A 17,619-nucleotide genomic window follows, 5' to 3' on the forward strand; every position below is an offset into this window, starting at 1 on the left:
TCTCAAGATCTATCAAATGCAGCTATAAAAATTATACGATTCTATTTAAGAAAAGGTATTAGCTGCAGTATCTCCGTTGATTAACTAACTCCGTCTAACTAACTCCGTAAGAGTTTGAGCAGGGACATGTCCGAAAGAACAGATATCATCTTCATACAGATAAGGCTTACCGGCCAATGATCTTCTTCAGTGCGGATGCACTCACATTGGTAAACTCTTACGGGAATCGATAGATTGACTACCACGAGTAATGAGTATAGTGGGGAGGGGCACTACAAATGTAGTGTATGAACAAGAAGTTGTAAATGTGTGTCTCACGGGGAGCATGCCAGAGATAAGTCCCTGCACTCGCACTACCTTCTGTGTCCTCGATGACTCAGTCGGATAGAGCGTCTGCTATGCAGGCAGGAGATCCAGGGTTCGAGTCACGATCGGGACACATATTTTCAACTGTTCCTGTTGATATTTATCAACGCCTGTAAGAAGCTAATGGTCTCGATTTCATTTAAATTTCATTCTTCGAGAGCTGCAAGATCACCAATGGTATCTGTTCTTTCTGACGTGTCCAAAAGTATAGATACCATCTTCATATAGATGGTACATTGGGTGAGAATATAAATAAGTAGACAGTGGATACTTGGAGGCTATGAGAGGCATTGACAATCAGTTTAGGAAATTTTCTGGCAGTTTCTTTACTGCATCACTTCAATACTGCTTGATTTAAAAAATTTCGCATCCGCCTGGACACCCGAGAGCACTGGAAAGAAAATGAATGAGCTTTGCGTGCAATACTTTCGAGTCCATAGCCCCTTGCAGCTCTGCATCCTAGAAACTAAATGGAAAAAAGCTCATATACCACACTGTCCAAACAGCTGATGGCCGAAAGCACAACAACCGAACGTCAATCAGTGTAAGTTTCCAGGGCCGGTACTGTCTTTCCTTAAAGTTTTCGGGCTGATTGGCTGTGGTCATTGCATAAAAAAAATTCCCCTAACGTTCCATCTCCGAGTGCGGGAGACATCTTCAGAGGTAAAGCGGCAAACTTCAACCAAAACTAGAGGAAGCGCCGAATGCGTAGACAGTGTAGAGGGCACAACAGTCCATCACATTATGTCGGCTACGATATTATGTGTGGTAATGGCAACATTCTTGATCGAAAGTAATGATCATCATTCTCACAGTGCAACGTTGACATCCAAATCGAGAAGTGTCGACCACAGATGTCCAAGGAAGTCTACGCGTAACATAAAAATTCTATCATCCCAGACAAAAAAGATGTATATTTAAGACCTCGGTACACTTGAACATCTACCGTCGACATTCAAGAAGAATCGTTATTCCAACAAAGAGATAGATCGAGCGCATCGCCCAAACGAGAGAATCAAGATCAACGTGGAGCAACTGCTTCCCAAAGAGAAAGGTTTTCTTGCGTTCATTAGGAAGATTACAGATCGAATTGGGAAAGGGTTGAGTAAGTAAGGCGTGGAAACTGTCTTCTGACCCACCACGAACAGAAAAATCTTTTTAAAAAAGACATATGACATCGTTTGACTACATCGGGTGTATATAAAATACCCTGTAGTTGTGAAATGGTTTGCATAGGTACCACGAAAAGATGTGTTAACACTCGTATGCTCGAACAGAAGAGGAATTTCCATCTGGGACATATGGATAAATCGGACGTAGAGGAAAATTTTTACGAAGAAGGTAATCACGAAATAAAATGCAGTCAGACGAGCGTCATACTGAATACATCACATTATCATGCACTCGTATGTACGGGGACTATTGAAATTAATAGACAGTGGAATAATTTTACAGAAAAGAGTAAGGTGCTGAATTAGATAAAATTTGGGCGCCACCATAGCACCATAAAAATGGCGATCGATGATTTTCAGTCGAGAATGTCGGCATTACTATTCTTCTTGTAGCCGACGTCATGTGATGGAGTGTAGTGGCCTCAGTATTGCCTATATATTCGGCGCTCCCTCGAATTCTGGTTGAAGTTCGCAGTTTTGTTTCTGAAGATGTCCCTCGCAGTTGGAGATGAAACGTTAGGCTAAAGTTTTATGCTTCGATCATGGCCTATCAACCCGTAAGTTTTTTGTGAAGCCGAACATCAATTCACGCCAGTGTGCCAGTGATTTAGTTGCCACGAGATTGGTGTAGTGGAAACTCATCTAGCCCCATTTCGTGCTTTACGACACGATGTGAGTAGTGATGAAAGGGAGTGGAAAAACTGAATCCCATCGGAACAGCATTTTCGGTGATAACATGCCTCACACTCCAACAAGTGAAGGACATGTGTTGGGACTTGCTGGTTGTTCGTACACTCACCTGATCGCGTGAGGGCCATGAAGCAGGCTCCGAGGAAGAAGGTGTACCGCGCTCTGGCCTTGATGCGGTCCGTGATGGGAGGCACGGTGAGACGCGACACGAAGTCGCCGGCGGCCATCATGGTGAGGCAGAGCGCCGTGTCGGTCATCGACAGACCCACGTGGCGCTGCAGGTAGAACGGCAGCAGCAGCGAGTAGTTCACCGTCGACGTCATCATGCACGCCGTACCCAGCAGCACGTTCAGGTACACCCGGTTCCGCAGCAGGTCCAGGTCCATGAAGGCGACCACACGCCGCCAGATCGGCTGCGGCTCTACAACAGCACAAAAGATACTGTCAGATTCAGCGAGTTTTCGATGCTTTACTCCGCCATACATGTCTTGCTGTAGAGCCTAGTCCATCAAGTCCACCAACCCCCTTCCGTAATTGTGATTCTGTAACAAAGCGAAAGATAGATTCAGATTCTGCAAATCATTACAGAGCCTTTGGACAACCCACAGTAGGTCCTGAAATACCAAAACGATTATAATTCTGCAACGATCAACAGTCTGATATTCTGTACGTTTCCCATACGCTACTACACTTTCGGATACAGCACAGTAGGTTCAGGTCCTTCAACGCCGCCACGCACTATCAAACGGTTGCAACTATGCAACAACCAAACAGACTGTTACAGATTCTACAGGTTTTTCTTTCGTTATAACGCTTTTTGAACGTCCCACAATAGGGCCAGTTTCATCAAGAACGCAACATGCGATCGAAATGGATGCAGTTCTGCAACCACGAGCAGATAGTTTTGTGTTGTTGTTGTTGTTCACCCTTTATTACGCTTTTTGATTTATCATAGTAGGTTGAGTTCGGTCAAACCACAATGACCCGTGAAAAGGCTGCGATTCCTTGACAACGCAAACAATAATTTCAGGTTCTAAGAGTCCTCCACTTTAACTGTCGTTCTTTGCATCCCACATTAGAAACAGTTCCATAAAGGCCACAACCCTGTGACACATTGTAATTCCGCAAAAAACTAAAAAATGACTATAAGAAAGTCATTCATTCACTACAGTTTTTTTGCGTATCCCACAGCAAGTCTCTCCCACATGGCTGACCACTATCCACGATAGGATCATATAGAGTATCACCACAGATAAGTGACTGGTTCGGTGAATACTTGACTAATAAAACCCATTACGTTAAAGAAGACGTCGAACATTCAATAGTAACGAAACTAATGTCAGATCTGCCCCAAGGAAAAGTATAACCACGTTTCATATTCTCATCATATAAAAAAAACCTTTTCACTGAGAGGATCTGCAGCACCATCATATTTTTCACTGATGATGCTACGATCAACAGGAAAGTACCGTTGTTGAACGATCGCAATGAAATGCAGAATAACTTGGAGAAAACTTCCGTTTCACATAATGAATAGAAGTCCTCTTTTAAAGTGGTTGGTTGCAAGTTAATGCCACAACACAGAGAAATTTGCCCATAGTATCCGATTAATGGTGTGCTTCTTGCGCAATCCGCATCGCTGAAGTGTTAAGGGTTAATACTAAGAAGCGATATAAAACGTGACGAAGACGTAAATTCAGTATTAGGGAATGCGAATAGAACGATGTGTCCGAAGGGTTCTAGAAAACTGCAAGGCATCTGCAAAAGAAATCGCATCCAATACACTAATGATTCTGTTACATAGTTGTAGCATTTGCATTCCTTATGAAGTTACGCATCTAGGATCGTAACAGTTTGGTGTAGCCCTTACGAAAATGTAACAAAAATGCTCGGGGAACATAAATGGGAAGTCATGGAAGATAGCGTAGTTATCACGAAAATACTTTGGGTATATCTAGAGAGCCAGTAGTAGAAGGAGACTGTGGGCTCACCCTGCTGCCACCATCGTACGCAGTGCCTGATCAAAAGTATCTAGACTGTGTTAATGGACATTTATATGGCTTGTGTCCACCCTTCGCCTTTTGGATACTTGGAGTCTGCTGGGGCACATTCAGTGAGGTATCTGAATGTCTATGGTGGAATGGCAGTCCATTATTCCTCGAGAGTCAGAACTAGAGAAGGTAGTGATTTGTAGTTGAAGGTAGCATCCGGTACGAAATCGTCATTCTAAGTCGTCACACAGAACTTCCATTCCGTTCAATTTCAAACAAATTGAAAAAAAAATTATTCCCTGTATTGTGGGTATTCGCGTAAATTTCTGTTATGATTGTATAACACGTGTGATGCAAACCTATCTAATCTGTATTTAATGTAGCGCGATAGCCCAATTAGGCATATTAAGAACATCTGTAGGATACGCTGCAACGAAAGACGACTTCGTATAACAACAGACAGTCAGTAGCAGTACTGGCGTGCACGTTGTAGATAGCAGTGGCTGCACGTGAACTCGGTGTGCGCTGATTTCGGAACCTTTATTAAGGTTGTGAGGGAATTTGAAGTTAGGATTTAACACAAACCGGGAACTATTTCAGAAGACAAGGAACAGAAGAATGTGGAAGTGTTTTGTCGACTGCGTTTTGGAAGTTTTGGAAACGCGATTCAGCATGATGCATCGTTAAGCACCTGGCAGATTGTTCCGTTATTAAAGGAGACAGGGTGGTAATTTAGATCGTGGATATGGACTTCGGAGAGGAAGAAAACCTTTAGTAAAAGGACCGGCTGAAGTGTGTGGACTTAAGTGAAGCTACTTCGAACGGTGTTGAACCATAAACTGTGACTTTCCGAACTGTGGTACAGGGCAACAGAAGAAACGAACGATCAACGATTAAGTGCACGGTAACAGCAGACTAACATCAGAATCGAAATTGTATGGATCATTTTCAAGTTTTATTTGTTACGAAAGTCTGAATAAATATGCTTGTCCCGGGAAGATGAAGTGGAAGGGGGCGTATACGTTCTGTGTACAGATTTATAGTGTTTCAGTTGCATATCGATGCTTCTTCTTGCTTCAGAAATCTGAATCGTGATCGAATGAACGTAAAGTTCTCATAGTGCGGTTGGTCAAAACTCGTGTTTCATACGGTATCAACAACACAGTAAGAAGTAATTCGCCGTTGTGGTCGACCGCCATCTTTCCTGGTCCAGCAGAAGACGCAAAGATTATTGCTATCTACGTCAGAGAACTGACTCCCAACGCAGGCGCAGCATGAAGGTACGTCTTTGCAGCTACACTGCAATTACATCTCTGTAGAAGGCAATTACAACAAACCAACTGCGTCGTAGGAAATAAAATGTACGAAATTTTCTCAAGTGTATAACCGACAGTAGTTTGCAAGGATCGTAAAAGCGTCTTTGACCCTAGTGGGAAACGAAACATTTGTGTAGCAGCAGGAAATTACAATAAATTATTTAGTAACGCATTTCTTTTTGAACCTCGCGAATGGTTTCAACTTCACTGTATCATAACATTCAACAGCAACGTGTACATAGTATCACAGTTTAAACATTTGATGAAGCTTTCTGATGTGACGTAGCTGATTACTCGCATGCATTTACCGTCGTCATATATAATATAATTAATGAAAAGGGTGACATACGTTAGAATTTTATAAGAGAGTGCAATTCCGTTAAAAACTTCACTGATCCTTCAGTTGCATGAAGAACTGACGGAGAACTTGTCTCATAACAAAAAAGCTTATGTCCACAGTATTTAATAAATTTTATTTCATGCAGTAGTTCACTGCTATTATTGTTATTGTTATTGTCATTGTCTTACTTGTTTTTCTCGACAGAGAGAGTATAAGTGATACGAGTGTGTGTGTTTGTTATTCGTTTTCTTCCTGTGATAGTCTCAATAATTAAATGGTAATTGGAGGAAACACTCGGAATTAGTGCAGTCCAGGTGTTTGACTGGTGGAATAAAATAAGAGGTTATTAGTGCCCAAGATCACACACATTAATATTGGAATTATCATGTTTTAACGATCAGGTAACTAAAGACGTCTTGTTCTTAGTGAACAGAAACACCATTTAGAACAGGGATAAATAGTTTGATATGTGTTTATGAGAACGGATTATTCCCTTTCTAAACGCAAGCGAGTTGCCTGAATAATAGGAGCTCTCCATTGTTATTGACAACTTTTCAGCTACATAACATTACTACAAAGAAACAGATACATTTTACGCTTTAATGAGTCGAATACACTACTTTAAACTGCACGGTGACGACATGACTCGATAGACTCTCCATATTTATTCTTCGAAATGTGCATTTCACAGTTTAATTGATGGATGTTTCTTGATAAGTCTCCTTCACATGATACGATTCTACTGCTGGATTAGCTCTTTGCCGATAATCTTTGACTTATCTCTGTGACTTGAAGATCCCAGATTATTGTAAATTTCCATCCACAGCAGTCATTATTAATATTTTTGAAACAGGATGACGGCAAGTGCGAAACTTCTCATTGTTCTTCCTTTTGGCTTTCTTGGCAGCGCACCCTGCCGCGCCGTCCAATAAACGTATATCTGCAAGTCTGCATAGAAAGTGGCGCTCCTCCTTCGAAAATCAGTCACGAACTGTAAACCATAGTAAAATACACCATGGAAGCATCTCTAGCGATTGCGTACGGTTCTTCAAAGTATTTAAATCAGCGTCGTTGTCGCAGGCAGTTCTTTTCTATGGTACGAGAACAGGTTACAAACACTTACACCACTAGTACTGTTCTTTTAAGATTTCAAAGAACTAAATTTTTTATTCCTCTGACGTCTGTATAATCTTGATCCTAAAGATTTGGCTCAAACAGAGTAAACAATTCATAATGTTTACACTGGTATTCATTTCGATCCCCATCTGAGATTCAAAGGTAAAGTCAGCCCTAGTCTGAGGAACAGACCACGAGAAAATACCACATTTCCATCCTGGGCAAGGACCTACTGGGGTTCGTTTGCTGATTCCACATGTGTGTCGCGTGGACGCAGTTGATGAGTTATTTACAGTCTGACGAAGTGATTATGTTGCTGTGAATGCGGGGTAGCACCAAGGTGATTGCAATGCTTAATGGCTTTGTCCGACGGACACTAGGAGGAAAACCAAATTTCAGGAACAGTTTTTCGGTGTAATGTTCATAGCTACGGACTTGGATCGATTTTGGTAACATGAATGACCTTGAGAAATCAGTTGTTCATGTCATCCATTTGGTCAGGACGATGACTGTTTCGCTTCAGTTCAATACATGACATACATAAGTCCTTCCTCAGGCTAATATCTCTTTTCCTTCGCTGCACAAAGAGTCACTCCGTCCAAATAACATGGTTTATAGAAACGAGACGGAACCTGACAACCCAAGAATTTTAAAATCGGGTAAGCGTTTAAATGAAGTTCAAATTTATTGTGGAAGAGAAAATCTGGCAGCTAGAACTGGATTTACAATATCAATATTGAAGTATTTAAAAGAAAAATCAGAAACTGCATTGGGAAGCAGGTTTGCGAAAACTGACTTTGGGAGCCTCAGGTAAAGCAGTACATGGCACATTACTGAGACATTTGGAAATTAACCCAGGACACTGGCGCACAGTCTTTTGATCGGGAAGTGTACGCTTCCACCTGCCCTTCACTTGCCGGATAAATATTGCGAAAACTTCTTCCACTATTAAGATTCGAAACGGCTACTTGGTAAGAGAGCCCCACTGCACTGGCGTGTGTTAGCGATCTCGGCTACGGAGGAAGAGTAGAAGTTCAAACGTTTTAAGTTTTTCTTGTTCTTTTTTTTTTTTTTTTTTTTTTTTTTTTTGCAAGACGCGCTTTCAGGGCTTCTGTGTTCTCATTATTCTGCTCTGCTGTATGTCCCTAGAATCGTTCTAAATTTGTTCCTAATGCCAAAACACGGCGACAATGTTTCAAACATATAACCAGAAATGCATGGTAGAAGAAATGCAAGCAAGGCATTCTTTGATTTGAAACCGGTGCTGAGACGTTGTTGTTAATGCACGCATGTAAGGTCTAGAAATAAAGTGTGATCAGTGTGTCTCATACTTATCCATCTCAAACAGCTACAAAAAATTCTTACTCTGAAACAGAATAATGGAAAAACTCATTGTCTTCAAAGGAGGAAAGACCAAGGCTGCTGTATGCCATGCCGTACTTCATCTCAAGGACCAGCCATTTTTATCTGTTACGAAACAGGAAGACCCGATGATTATGTAGACCTGTTGACGGTGTTGACATTTCTTCCTCAACAGCACTGGAAGTTCTAGAGTAAACTTAAAAACATCTGGTCGCTAGAAGAAAAGAGAAATCAATATTGAAAGATTTATTTTCTAAGTTAGTTCATAATTATTTCGCAGAGAACGGGAATCAATAATTAAAGGTTTATTTTCTAATTTGTCTCATTATATCTGTATTGATGAGGTGATCAGCATATTTCTACGGTATCAGAATGCCTTATCAATTTTTTGGATTCAAGCAAGGTTCTCCAGACTGATATCAAATATGGAATTTAGAATGTTTGACATTTCCACTCTTGTCATATACAAGGTGATGCAGCCCTCAGTTTTATATCTGACCCAAAAACATCTGTCCGTCTGGTATGTTCAGCAAACACAGATATCTTAGATTTACCGCGTCACCGTAATAGAACGCCTTATTGTTATAATATTGTTAAACAATGGAAATGATGAGAGTGCTGTCTAGATAATTAGACATTGAAACGCCGATGAAACACTGAGGTGACATTGTGATCACGTTAAGACTTACTTAAACATGCTATACTCTGCAACAGTTATGTTGCAGTGAACAGCAGCGTATTGGGTAAGTACGGACCGAAAGTTGCGGACAAGTCTTGCGTGTAAGGTGCGGCGTTCGAATCATTTACATTTGTTTGGTTTTACATTACGCACGCAATGTACGTGAAATATCTTTTTACGCAAACTCTATATGAACGGACGTGCCATAAGAAGGGCCTATTTGACAGCAGGCCGGACAAATATGAAAGAGAAATAAGGAGTATAAAACTGTACTTATTTTATCATATCAGCAGATGCTCAAGTGATGACCGTTTTGGTTTACACACATCTGGGTACAATACTGCATACATCTTTTCGCGCACCGAAGCATTCGCGGTACTACTGACCTGTAAGTTTCCGTGATGAGGTGCCGGAGGTGGTCGGAATTTTCCGGCACCTGATTGTAAGCTACGTGTCTCAAATACCCCAACAGGAAAAAGTAATGAAATAATGGTGCGGATTGTGCAAGTCTTATTTCAGGTGACGCCACATTGGGCTACTTGAGCGTCGGTGACGATGAGAAGGACAGGACAACACCCAGTCCAAAAGCGGAGAAAATCCCCAACCCAACCGGGAATCGAACCCAGACCTGCTGCATGGAAGGTACACACGTTACCAGTCAGCTTAGCAGGCGGACAATAGGAAAAAAGCCGATGGTGTCAGATCAGGCTATCTGACAGACCAAGCCACAGGTGTTCCTCTTCTTATCCATATCCCTAGAAGTTCCTCGTTCAAATGGTTACGAACGGGTGAAGTCGAATGTGGTGGAGCACTATCTTGTTGAAACCACATCATTAAACAATCTTGCAATGGTACATCCTCCAGCAGTAGTGGAAGTTCCTGACACAGAAAGCGCAGGTATCGTGCGCGAGTCAAACGGAACTCAAAACAAATACGATCCAATAAAGCGATCACCTAAGATTCCACGCCAGGCATTCGCTCCCCATAGTACTAAGCAGGCTACCTGTTGCATCGAGCGAGGATTGTCGGTACACTAATAGTGCATGTTCTGGCGACTGATGGTCCAATCATTGTGGAATCGCGATTCGTCAGAGAGCAAGACGCGCGATATGAATTCTGCATCATTTTCCAGAATGCCTAATAGCCACTGACAAAAATTCATTCGAGCTTCGAGATCCCGCCCGTGGAGCTCTTCGTATAACAGTAGATCGTATGGTTGAAATTTATGTGCATGCGACTGGATGTTGTTCAACTGCTGAGACGTTGCCCTTGTACTCATGTGTGGATTAGTAAGAGCTGTATCCAAGACGGGTTTTTGCCACGTGTTACGGTCCTCTATCTCACGGATGATACTTTTTGAATCACAGTTGTTGTCGTTATATGTCTTTCAGCACAAGCGAAATGTCTTTGCAGCCGGGTGTCACCTGCCAAGATATCGTTCCTTAGTCAGAAGTACTGCCTACATCACATTTCCTTGCTTTACCATAAATAACAAGCATGTCAACGTATTCGTTTGTGAAAAACATGACAACTGGCGGAAGAGACCATATTCAGGCCATATACCAGCGCAGTGTGCACAGGGCACAGTATCAATAACAGCGACGTTTTCTTGTTTGAATGTGGCAATCGTTGGCCTGTGTGCTTACGTATTAACACATCATACCGATGCAAAATTTTTTGAACAATGTTGAATCCGAACCATTGATAACACGTTTCAGTGAGTGCTTGGCGAGGGCCTAACCAGAGTCACCATGCTATTCTGTTGGAAGGATATTTGTACTACGAGTAGCTTAGATACATGCTTCGTCACTTCGTTGTTTAATACATTATTTACTTCACTGTCACCTCATTTAAACGTTATTTTCGCTCCTAGTTACACCCAGCCACTAGGCACCACATATTACTATAATTACATGGTAGACCAACGTAGATAAATTATTTAAAGGAATAATGTTTTGCGAACGGCCTATACCGCCTTTCAGGTGTGTTCATTCTTCGTTTGCAAAATGAGCTTACTGGAAACTAATATTATAAATTAAGTAAACAGGAGAAGGTCAACCTTATGACGACTTCACACGTTTGTTGTAATGCATCAGATAATTTCGATAGGGGCACCTAAATCACCACTTGGGACAAGGCTACAGTTTTATGAAAGAACGCGTTATCGGACCCATGTTTATTGGGATTTCGGTTTTGGTCGTTACTACCACCTCCCATAATATTCGATACTTTTTAAGACCATTTTATATGTAAAATTTGCCGCTCTTCTCTAATGTTCAATATATATGTGTATATATGGGCCATTATAATTCATAGTGGAAAATAAATCGTGACATACAGCAAAACGTTGCAGATAAAAGTCAGAGGAGGCAAAGAAGGCCATGCTTTGCTATTAACGGTCGTGGCCTCGAAAGCGATTTTCCAGAGGACTTGGAGATTTAAGAGAGTCTTTGAAACGGGAACGCTAAAATTTGATTCAAGATTTGAAAAGAATGGCAATTTTACGTACAAAATGACAGATTATTCAAGGTCACGCTAAGGTTCAACCAAGGTCAAATAAGCAAATATGTTTTTAGTTGAAGTAGGGATTAACGCGAAATACGAAGCGATACATCAAAATAAAATATTAGTCGCAGATTGTAAGGGGCATAAGGGCCCACGTGTCATTATCGATAATCATGATTTTAAAGGTAATTATCTAAGGTCATTCGAAAGCTGAATTTTGTTTCATAGAAACCCCTATTTATGATGTCGGATTAGGAAAGAGAAAACAGAGATTTGTAATTTAATTTTTAATTAAGGTGTTAATGCCAAAAACAAATACTTAACAATCGTGTAAATGTCATTGTGGCATTTTCAGGCCAGAAAAAAACATGAATAAAAAGTAGATCGTTGATTTACAAATCGTCGAATGAGTTCCTGAAATATCATTTGTCGGAATGCCCCTTCCAGTTTGTACCCAACATTGCATTTGCTGTATCCCTTCTGCATTATCAGTTACTCCCTGCTAGAACTAAAATCATTTGCTTATTTGACCTTCATTGAACTAGCCATAACCTTGAATAATGCGTAATTTTATACGTAAATTTTCCCGCCAAATCTTGAACCAAATATTAGCGTTCCCATTTGGAAAAAAAAATCACTTTCAAGGTCACAGCCATTAGCAGCAATGCGTGACCCTCATTGCCACCTACGACTTTTATCCAAAACATTTTGTTGTATCTCATCTCTATCCCGAATCATTGCCCCCATGGTCCACCCTATACATGCAACGACGTGAATGAAGTTCGAAGGCCACGGTCTTCCGCATTTCAATATGCAGCTTCTCACCGGCAAGCCTGTCGTAATGCTTCGGTCACATTCTTGGCAAAGTTTCAAATATACGAATACATATCTGGATTGACGCATCCACCTTCTGCTAGGAAGAACGTGGGGTTCTCTATGGTGATTCAGGAAGAATGGCACATAATTTGTCACTTGATTCCTTAGTGAAAGTAAACCGAAAGAATCCTATGAACATGTGTCTGATTTCCGATCGTTACGGAACTTTAGTCGGTTGAAGATTACACACATCCATGAATGGTTATGAAACACGTGTGCATATTACGTACCGAAATGCCGTGTAGGCGATGTGGTCGAAAGAATAATGGTGGGACACATGACTGATGTATCCTACAAGAGGTGTTCAGGAAGTCCTCCACCCATATCAACGCACTTGTCAACACGTTGGAGGGTGTGTTTCGTTGCGTATCGAACATCAACTCGGCGGGCATAAATTCGGGCAACAGATCGGTGATGTGAACGGCAAGTCGTTCACATGTATCCACCTTTGCGAACACATCCCCTGTAACTACCCTCATAAACAGAAGTATAATGGGGTTCGGTCGGGTAATCTGGAAGGCCAGGTAATGTGTCCGCCACGGCCACTCTACCGTTGAGGAAATATGTTATTTAGGTACTGGGGTACTTGTCTGATACAGTGAACCGGTAATCCATCATGTTGCAGGTACATTTCCCGTCGTTGTTCTAATTTCACGTCTTCCAAAAGTGTAGGGAGGTCTTCTATCAGGAAATGTGCGTACGAAGCGGCTGTCATGCGATTTGGCAGGAACACAGGCCATATCATCAGGTCATCAATCATACCACACCAGACGTTCACTGAGAACCTAACATGAAATTTTGTTTCCCTAGTGTCATGTCGGTTCTCCATCGCCCATGTATGAGAATTGCGGGTGTTCAAGATATTATTGCGTATAAAGGTAGCCTCACCTGAAAATCAAGTGTACTGAAATCGTTTAGAACGTTGTTGTCTGGTTATTGAGTAACCTGGATGCAGATGGTGCATGAGCTACAGATGGAACGGGTGCAAGCCCTCGGAATTAACGAATGCCACACTCGCGTTTTGTGGCATAACGAGTTGACGGCTTATACGCCGTGATGAGACACAAGTCAGTCGTACTATTGCAGTAAAATCTTCCCTTTCCTCAGCTTACTGGATGATCTCACGTTCTGAAGTTACGTGAAGTTCCAGATTCACACAATTTGAAAAACCCTGGGAAATATTTTGGCACAGTGGTTCGTCGGTCAGGGAAACGTATCTGATATTGTCACAGCCGCACAGCACACAAACAAGACGTCTGCGTATTATACGGAACGGCATGTAGGTATTCACTGACACAATGTACTTGCTCAATTAAACAACACTCAAGCACGACACGCACACAGTCTTACAACTGCTGACTGATCCAAACCACGACTGCACACTGAGTATGCTTGCAGCTGTTGCATGGTGCGATGTTACATACTGCCCTCTGTTGGAAGTCCGCCCATATCTTGTAGAATGGATCAGTCGTTCGTCCCACCATTATTCTGTCCAGCACAGCGCCTACACAGCGTTTCGGTAATTAATATTCACACTTGTCTTCATATCCATTCATGGATGTGTGAAGCCCTCAACCTGCTCCAGTTCTTAAAGATCGAAAATCGTACACGCATGTTCATTGGACTTTTTGTTTATTTTCATATGCAGAATCATCTAATTACGTGACATTTCTTCTGACTCATCCTTTATATGTTCCCTAGACTTTTTTACTTATTTCTGTGACCGCCCCGACAGCTGAGTGGTCAGTGCGAAGGACTGTCACGCCAAGTGGTCCGGGTTCGATTTCCGCTGTGTCGGAGAATTTCTCCGCTCAGGGACTGGGTGTTGTGTTGTCTTCTTCATCATCACCTCATCCCCATCGAAGCGCAAGTCGCCGAAGTGGCGTCAACTAAAACGACTTGCACCAGGCGACAGGCTAAAAATGGTTCAAATGGCTCTGAGCAGAATGGGACTTAACATCTGAGCTCATCACTCCCCTAGAACTTAGAACTACTTAAACCTAACTTAAGGACATCACACACACCCATGCCCGAGGCAGGATTCGAACCTGGCCCAGGCAACCGGTCTACCCGACGGTAGACCCTAGCCAGACGACATTTCATTTCACTTCACTTATTTCTGTACAAGATCTTGCCCCTAAGGATTTTCAGTTTCATATACATATTTTACGTGTGTATCAAGTAACAACGGAAAACTTCAGGGACAGGAAAGATTCCATGTAAGTTATAGAAATAAGTCTAAACTGTCTAACTGTCTAGCAAACATCGGCTCTAAAATACGTAACTTAGGAGGTATTAGCTCTTTTCATCGTCATTACTATGAAACAGAATTTCTACTGCAAGATCTTTGCATTACATATTTTGGGAGCAGGAAGTATTGACCAAAATAAGAATTAATTATCTAGTAAACGTGGGGTCTAAAATGCATATTTTAAGATCTGTGAGTACTTGCTCATCTTCGCTAGTGTGAAACACGTCTCTTCTACTGAGCTGTTAAGGTATATATTTTAGATCCCATGTTTACTAGACATTTTTTCTTCTCTTGGGCCACTCTACTTCCTCCTAAAATATGGAAAGCAGAGAGCTTGCACTAGAAAAGATGCTGTTCAAGTATTGAAGATAAGCAAGTGCTCATATCCCTTAACATATGAGCCTTAGAGTCCTTGTTTATTAAACATTTTCTCTAATTTTTTGTATGGAACCTGTATCTTAAGTTTGTCATATTTTGAGTTTGAACCTATGTCCAGAAACGTACCGTTTCCGTGCTACAACCATCTGAAACCATGTTTGTAACGCGACCACTTTTGCAAGTAATTTGTTAGGCGTGACCCAGTACACCACTTGTTTTACAATACCACTCATTAACAAGCAAAGAAACAAAAAGGAAACGTAATCAGTTTTCATAAACACTGTTGTTTGTAGTTTATTCCAGTGTGCGTCGTCTCCTTGGAGCACCACAGCCACGCCTGCTGACGGTGAAGGAACCCCTTTCGCGAAACCGTTGCGTAATTGTGGCGGAAAGGGTGTGCGATGGAATCGGATGCTAATGTTCTTGATAAAGGCGACCATTATCGTGAGCTTCACCATACGGATCATGTCGGTGTATTCTACAAACGTGTACTCAAGCACGTTCCTCTAACGCTCACAGACACGTGAATGACGTTCGAACCAGGCCAGAAAGGCAGAATAGACGTCTAATGATATCAGCCGATCCGACGTAAGTACTCCCTACCATGACTACCTTGTTACATACCTACATCGTAAACATGTTTTCAAACGGCTGTGGCATGGAAACGGTACGTTTTCGGTCGTGGGTTCCAGTTCAGAAATTGTCTGATCAGTCCCCTCTACAAATCCTCGATTAAGAAAATTATCGGAAATATTACCAATAGATGGCGCTATAAGCGATTTAACGTGAATGGGGTCAGCTACGAATGGCAGATGAATCGCAATACGACGGCTGCGGTTTGAGTTGCACATTTTTTTTTTTTTTTTTTTAAATCCTTTATTCATAACATCATATTACATTATTCATATAACCCACTACCTAACTGTTGCACATTACACCATCCGAACTGTTCAACGTGCATAACTGCGCAAGTACGGCAGTCAACAGTTGTGGCATTGTTAGTCAAGTAGTTGTCTACCGCGGACAGGTCGTACCATATCGGATGGTAAAATCGGTTTTTAATTGTGTCGAGGCCAAAAACTGCATAGAAAGGAAAACATCATCTGTTTTTAATTGTCCTGGAGCCAAAAACCGCATAGATATGCCAGACACGTTTTTAATATTTTTAAGGCAACTGAAGCATTCTACTTCATTGCTACGTCACTTCGTCAAAATATTTCCTGACTAGAACTAGTTTCATTCTACAACACAGCGGATATCCGGCGACGGTGGCGACAGCGAGAAAATACCGTATGGACCAGGTGGGGACATATCTTGGACTCTACACGTACACCAGTACATATGCCACGAAGCACGGCGACAGGGTCAATACTGTCTCACCAGTACAGTATCAGATCTTATGCCACTAGTTTATTGCTCGTTTCTATCGCCATTGTTATTACAATAGCCCCGTTAGCTTTCCCAATTCTCTATAGTAACTAAATATTTCAAACCAATGCAGAAATTTACTCTTTCTTTCAAAAAAGGTTTAGTTAAAAACAAAAAATTTGAAGATTGCTTTTATGGCTAATTGATTTTTCATTTTTTTCTCGCTTGTTAGTAAAAAATAAAAACCATCTATTACAACTGAAACCAAAGAAATACCGAAAACTACCTATTATTCAGAACTAAAATACCTGTATCAGTTTCAACCGGTCGGTTTTTCCCACCCCTAAAGCGCCATCCGATACGTTGTCCGGCCGTTTTTCGCCATGTCTTAAGAACACAGGTTCTCCAGCACCCCGCAAGGTGAACGGTGAGCAACCAGGTGGGGAAGCATGTTTTACGTTTACTGTGCAGTGACTGACAGTAGCAGGAGGCGTGAGTCACCCTTCTGTCTGGACAGCACTACGTGAACAACTGCTGCATCAATAGCATCTTCAGCGAGCCCAGGCGCTAAGGCCAGAGGAGCACTGTCGCAGACCGCAGTTCTGTCAGTGACTCTTGCAGAAGTATGCTGCAGATGCACTGTTTTCGTCGAAGATTTTATTTACCGACGGGACCGTGTTCACAAGAGTTGGCGTTGTGAACTTTCATAACCAGTACTGTGGGCTGATGGAAATCCCCATGCAATAGCAGAAAGAGGGTATCAACATCGTTTCAACGTCAACGTGTAGACAGGAGTTCTGGGTAATAACTTACTAGGGCCATACATCATACCTCAAAGATGAAATGGAGCTCAATATTATTAATTACTTATCAATGTATTGCAGATCTTTCTGGAGGATGCGCCACGTCAGCAAAGACTAAAGGTGTCGTTTAAGCACGATGGCACACCAGCATCAGGACCGCTAGATTGATCGGGGAGGCCTAACACCTTGTCCTCCCCGCTTCCAAGACTTCAATCCCCTATATTTTTGGTTGTGGGAACACTTGAAGGTATTAGTTTAAGCAACCCCACTCAAAGATGTGCCTGCACGTACAACAACTAATTGTATTTCGTGCCCGCCCGGTTGGCCGCGCGGTCTACCGCACGGCTTTCCGGGAGGGAAGGAGCGCCTGGTCCCCGGCACGAATCCGCCCGGTGGATTTGTGTCG

At 42.0% G+C, this 17,619-nt stretch overlaps 1 protein-coding gene across 1 annotated transcript in view; it reads right to left on the minus strand.

Moving 5' to 3' along the window:
• The window catches only part of LOC126483950 (monocarboxylate transporter 12-B-like), a 90,214-nt gene that overhangs the window by 31,526 nt on the left and 41,069 nt on the right, over positions 1–17,619 (minus strand). Inside the window, exon 6 of the mRNA XM_050107238.1 lies at positions 2,338–2,649. Within this exon, the coding sequence (XP_049963195.1) occupies positions 2,338–2,649 (312 nt within the window). The remainder of the gene's footprint in view (positions 1–2,337; positions 2,650–17,619) is intronic.

This window comes from Schistocerca serialis, chromosome 6 (genome assembly GCF_023864345.2).
Source record: "Schistocerca serialis cubense isolate TAMUIC-IGC-003099 chromosome 6, iqSchSeri2.2, whole genome shotgun sequence".
Taxonomy (NCBI): domain Eukaryota; kingdom Metazoa; phylum Arthropoda; class Insecta; order Orthoptera; family Acrididae; genus Schistocerca; species Schistocerca serialis.